Source organism: Colletotrichum paranaense, assembly GCF_030867605.1.
Source record: "Colletotrichum paranaense strain IMI 384185 chromosome Unknown Scaffold_7.1, whole genome shotgun sequence".
NCBI lineage: Eukaryota > Fungi > Ascomycota > Sordariomycetes > Glomerellales > Glomerellaceae > Colletotrichum > Colletotrichum paranaense.
The window spans coordinates 2,588,853-2,594,852 of record NW_026848965.1 but is presented as its reverse complement, the minus strand read 5'-3'; the positions used below and the strand labels follow the sequence as shown (position 1 = coordinate 2,594,852).

The window sequence follows — 6,000 nt, the reverse complement described above, 5'->3', positions numbered from 1 at the left end:
GCAATGTACTATGTGCGTTGTTACCCATATCCAGTGACACTATCAGCCAATCCACTAATCTGGTTTCCTTAAATCGCAACCCATTTCCGTTGCTCGCCGCCACCGCCGCCTTCGCCGCTCAAGTCACGAGGGACGTGAAGCAAAGAGTCTCAAAAGTCCAAAGGAAAAAAAATTGTCCTCGACGATGCAAACTAGAAAATGCAATGGCATTTCTTAGTAAGATGGGTATAATCATCGTGTGTGGAAGCTAGTAGTACAAGTCGCCCTCCCGGTTTGGGAACAGGGTCGAGTTTTTGCGAGGTGTGCCGCCGAGGCACCAACCTCTGGTTCGTCATCTAAGAAAAAAGACCCTTTTGGTGGAAATTCCCAACGGGCGGAAATGACATGATGAGAGCGCAACAAAGTAACAGATGATGAAAAAACAAAAGGCAGAAAACAACAAGAGTGCAGCCCAGTATCCGTTCAACGCCAAGGGTGAGGGTATCGCCAGGTCCTCCATGACCTCTTGGAGATCTTCTTCCTCTTTCAAACATTTGAAAACCGAAAATGGACAAGAATGTGGTTGGTCCAGCCACCAACCAGGCCCGTATCCTGGGGGTTGTGTGGTGTGGGGTTGAGCGATCGACAATGAAGTGAATCCGCGCCCTGGTCCCCCTTCCTCCTCCTGCAGTTTCCCCCTTTCCCATGCGTACCTCACAGCCATGAGGCGCCGTCGACTCTGCCGCATCGTTCCGGAGCCCGCGGGCTCGAATAGTCGCAGGTAAAAGTAAGCCAAAAAAAAAAAAAAAAGATTGGTGAAAAGATCTCCAACATATCATGAGACACCCTTTATGATGATGATCCGAAAGTGACAACCCGCCCGCCAATTCCTTTGCCGCCGCCTGACTTTTGTCTCTTTCGCTCGCAGATAGATGGATATTATAACGATTGTAAGAATGGTATCGTGTGAGAACCGATGAAAAAACGAAGACCGTCTATGAGAAATTTTGAAAAATCACAACCCCGTTGTCGAGCCACTTGCAGATGTGGAGGGGGTTTCGGTGTCGAGAGTGGGTATAGACTTTTGGTCATGACTCGAACCGGGAAAACTCGTGAGCTCGTACTGATCATACTCGCCGAGGATTGTTTCGAGAACAACAATGTTGCCGTTACAGCTTGTTGTACATGTGGACATGGCAAGTTGAGTCCGATTAATCGGAGTGATGGTCTTCAGAACCAGCTTCAGAGCGAGCGTCGCCCTTGTGGACCTTCTTGTGCCTCCGCAAATTTGATACTACGGAGAAGTGACGACCGCAACCTTCGACCTCGCAGGCAAAGGCTATACTGATATTAGCACGTGTAATCTGGAGATATGCCTTGGCATGGATGATAAGTGTAACATACGCTTCTCGCCAGTGTGGCTGTACATGTGCGTCTGAAGAGAAGAAGGCCGAGTGAAACGCTTGTCGCACACCTTGCACTTATGCTTCTTCTGCGTGCTGGACGACACCTTGGAGCTGAACTGGCCCATCATGGATTGGGGCGCAGGCGGGATCTGGGGAGCCATGAGGCCGTGGGGCCTGGGGAGGGTCCGGGAGGTGACAGACTCGATGTCTGAGCCGGCAGTAGAGTAGTCGCTAACAGAGTCGGCGCCGTAGTAGTTGCCGAATCCAGAGGCGGAGGATACGGAAGAGCTGGTAGAGTGCGTCGAGGGGAAGCCGTACGAGTCACTTGAAGCTCTGTCGCTGCGGGCGCCATAGATGTTACGGGGAGTCTCTTGGCTCATGGCGAGCATGCCGTGGCTTGCGTCGAGGGCATCAGCGAAGCTCCTGCGCTCATCGTGGTGGTGAATTCCTCTGTTGTTAAAGTCAATCATTGAGTTGCGATGGGGCCGGGCCAGAATATTGGGGGTTGTGACATCGACCAGGGAAGTTGAGGGTACTGACGAGTGAGAGAATCTCCGAGAGTGTTCGGGTTCCGGAGCAAGGGCGAAAGTAGAGCGCATGGGAGCAGGTGCGTAGCCCATGGTCTCGTAGGGGGTGGGAGAAGCCGTGTAAGTAGCGTTGACAGGGGAAGTGGCGGTCGCGTAGGGAGCATCACCGTAGGCAGGGGCCGAGGTGGCAGCCATGCGGTTGATACTGAGGATATCTTGGGGAAGAGTGAGTAAGTCCGACCTAGGCAGAGGGTCTGCCATGGGGAGACTACCTGCTGAAGCTGCCGTCACTGGGATCTGTCCGTAAGAACCCAAAGATGAGGCATTGCTGCTGGTGCTAGTCCTAGCAGTGTGTGACCTGTCCAAACCCAGACCCGAGTTGAGAGAGTGACCGTGGTGAGGAGCATACAAGCCCTGAGGAGCTTGAGGTGATGAGGTGTTTGCCCACGGGTTTGAGAACTGGGGGGAGGAGGAGGAGGATGAATGTGCGTAGGAAGACATGTGGTCGAATGTGTTTAAAGGTCCGAATCGTTGCTGGGAATCTAATGTCATAGTCATGATGGTATGGTTGGTGGTGTTGATGATGGTGGTGATGAGAGGTTGTGGTGGTGGTGGTGGTGAGATGGGATGACGAGGTTGAGCGTCAACAAAGGTAGATGTCCGGTGGAATAGCGTTTGCTGATCGGATGCAAGTGCAACGGCTTTGAGAAAAAGCCAAGTCGTGTTACGGATCAGATAGAACTGGATGATCCCGTGGGAATTGTGTGAGTTGAGGTTGGGGGATCAGCGAGGTTTAAGTGTGTGCCTGTGGACTACTGACACACGAGTATTTGAACCAGTTGAGAGCTGAGACCAATCGTTTGGGCCGACCAGGCAAGAGTCGTATGAAGCTTGTTGCACAGTGGTCAGCGGGACATGGGAGAGTCGTGTGGAGACTCGTTCTCTGCAGACAGCTGTGACGACTCCGACTCAGAGTGATCGACAGCGCCAATATCCCGTGGGAAAGAGGCCGAGGCGGACAGGGTTGGGGGCGATTAGGTAGGGTAGCAGGATGGTTCAGATTAGGACCGGGGGGCAGGCTGAGGAGGAGCCTTGAGGGAGGGAGCGACCAGGTTGAGGTACAGTAGTGAAGTACTCCGTAGTGCAAGGTTGTGTACGAAGTAGGTGTAGACCAGCGAAAGCGGAGCGGATGCACGGTAGTGCGTAGCGTGGGTTTAGAGGTGTGTGAAGTGAGTGAATGAGGATGTGGGATTGTGGATGAGAATGGGAGAGGAGAGGAGAGAGAGAAAGAGATGGTGGCCCAATTTTTGACAAGTTGACCAGGAAGGAAGAGGAGGAGAGACCTGGAGTACGTCCCTGGGACGAAGTCGAAATGGGAGAAAGATCTGCGGTGTCGAGGACGGTTTGGTGAAAAGTCTCGAGGTCAATTGGGGAGCCGTGACAGGGACCCCAGGTGTAGTTCAGTAGTGCGGTGTAAAGTGCGGACGGCTCTGAAGTCAGCCGGGAGAAGACGACCGATAATTGGAAGTGCGTTGGTGTGTTTTTTTTTCTCCCCTTCCCTTTTTCCTCAAGTTCGCAAATAGTGGGGCTCTCCCGTGTTGTGTGTGTGTGTGTGTGTGTGTGTGTGTGTGTGTGTGTGTGTGTGTATGTGTGTGTACGTAGTGTACGTAGCGTGGTGCTTTTTTGGTGTAAAAGGTACCAGTATCTTTTTCTCGTTCTTGTGTGTGGAAGAAAAAAGATATGGGGGCAGTTTCGGAGAACAGACAGTTGCTTCTTTTTTTGATTTTGCTGCCTCTCAATGCGCTCTCTATTTCTTTCTGTTCAGTTGTGACGAACCGAAAGCACAGGGCAAGCAGGAAAGAAGGCGGAGCGCTCTGTCTGTAATGCGTGGTTGGGCTTGAGGTTGGATGATGGAGCTGATGATCTCTCTGATGATGAGCGTTCAGAAAATTGGGTCAAGGTGTAGAATTCGCAAAGAGGGATGGGGGAGGCGAGGGAACAACGCTTTTACATCCTGTGGTGCTTCCGGGTCAGGCAGGAGAGACAGCAGATGAAGCTATGATGTCGCTTTACTTGGTGTTAGAGTGCCCGGTGTGGAGCGATGAGGTGAAGGGGTGGGGTGAGGAAACCGATGAAGAGGGGGTGAGGTTTTTCTGGCAGCGAGAAAGATGAGGAAGAAGACGTGTGGTGGGGTCACTTTAGTAAGGAAAGAGGGATGGGGGTTCGACCGGGGGTAAGGGGGGGCGGGCAAGGAAGGAGAGAAGGAAGACAACGGTAGGGAAGGGGGTGTGTTTGCGAGTAAGAAGGAGTGGGTGGAGTGAGGGGGGAGAGACAGGCAGGGACCATGGGAAGTGGATACCCGGCTGTCCTAAGCCAGGCAGGAGAAAGTGTGCACACACACACACACATACACACACACACCTCTCTCTCCTCTCAGAGTCTTTCTGTCTCTCCAGCGTGAGGAGACTGAGAGGGGGCACCTACTGCGTACACCTACATCAGAGAAAGCGGTATCCGCTCGCACTACAGATGCGGAAACCTGCGAGGTGAAGAGCCGGGCTCAGGCTTGTACCGTCCAAGTCAGGTGCGCGCCACGCAGGTACCAAGCCCGACGGGTAGAACTACCAACGTAAAGCGCGGCTGTCGACGCCTCGACCACGTCCCGTCCCAAGTACCCGAGTACGTCGTCTATACTTTGGGCAAGGCTAGCACGCTCGAGCATATGCTGCCCTTTCGCCCACCTACCAAAGTACTGTACGGGGACTTTGCAAGTCTACCTACCTTACCTACCTTGCTGCAGAGTATGGCAAGGTGAGGTAGGTATTCGTGCACCAGCATTAAGAGAAAAGCCCCCCAGTCCACAAGGTGCCGGTATCTGTCTCTCCCGCTCGCCATCGCCTCTAGCGCCAGGCCACGGGCAAGAGCTCTGTTCTCCCCCCATCTCTTCCAATCCGAGCAGCCCATCACTAGCCTTTACCTGGGCTAGTCAACTTAAGGTCAGGACTCAGCGTAACGTAGGATAGGGTACGGCGTCACGGCGTCTAGGGCATGCGGATACGCATTGCGCCTCCCTCGGGGTAGGAAGAATCAGAAGAAGCCAAAAAAGCGCCACTGATGATGGGTAGGCAAGGGCACGGAGACTATGGGAGGGGCGGCCATGGCATGGAATGGGACGGGATGGGGGTTCGAGTTGGTGGGCAGTCTCTCCTTTCTCGCGCATCTACACTACGAAAGGCAGACCAAAAGTGCAGATTTGTAGAGTCCCCCATGCTGGCTACGGATACTAGCATCGGGTCTGATCAAGGTTGAGGAGGAAGGGTGTGTGCGCTATGATTTCTCTTCTTCTCCTGCGACCATGACGGATGTATACGGATAGGATAGTCAGGATGAGGGGTACGAAGTAGGGAAAGAAGAATTATTCCCAAGTTAACCGTACTCTGGAGGTGGGTTCTGACGGCTGGCTTGCCTGACGTCCAAGCCATGAGTTAATCAATCGCCAATGCCTGTAGAATAGAGATGAGATATGCAGGGTCTTTCTCTGCCAAAGCAGAGGAAGGGGAGCAAAATACATCAAAACTCGATTCTCCGACCCTAGGTGCCATCTACGCCATACCGGATACGTAGTCAGCCAGCATCATGTCCAGATTCAGACCTGCCATGGCTTGACTCGGAACGGCGCTTGCTCGCCAGTGTCGCCACAAAGTCCCCTTGGGCTGAGATGGATGTCGCGATATCTGAGAGGGGAATGGCTCCAGGGCCGGGGTAGGGGACCATGTATTCCGGTCCAACGACTTTTTGATACTATTCTCCTCCTTGCGAAGCTAAATGACCGATGACAGCACTCGCCGTCCCGCTGGCTGAAAGGAGCGAAAGAATGGTGGATGTGGATGTGGATGTGGTGGTGGTGGTGGTGATGGCATCGCGTTCTGCGGTCTCTGCACTCGGCAAAGTGTGAAAGTGTCAAGACGAGCATGAAAGTAAAAAGAGTGGAGGGCAGGCCAAGAGAAGGGCTCTCAATGGTGACATTTTGTCCATACTCCATCGACGAGACCAACAGCAGCGTATCACGGGCGTCGAGATGCCGGCTT

At 53.3% G+C, this 6,000-nt stretch overlaps 2 protein-coding genes across 2 annotated transcripts; both read right to left on the bottom strand.

The window, feature by feature from the left end:
• Positions 1-335: 335 nt before the first annotated feature.
• On the bottom strand, positions 336-818 carry CPAR01_09731 (uncharacterized protein; the record flags this gene model as incomplete). The annotated part of the gene is made up of 1 exon (XM_060493995.1): positions 336-818. The coding sequence occupies one exon, from the start codon at positions 816-818 to the stop codon at positions 336-338; it is 483 nt and encodes a 160-aa protein (XP_060348125.1).
• Positions 819-1,190: 372 nt separating this feature from the next.
• On the bottom strand, positions 1,191-2,611 carry CPAR01_09730 (uncharacterized protein; the record flags this gene model as incomplete). The annotated part of the gene is made up of 2 exons (XM_060493994.1): positions 1,191-1,318; positions 1,384-2,611. Coding segments are annotated over 2 exons (1,356 nt in total), but the record flags the coding sequence as incomplete, so codon positions are not given.
• Between the last annotated feature and the right edge of the window lie 3,389 nt (positions 2,612-6,000).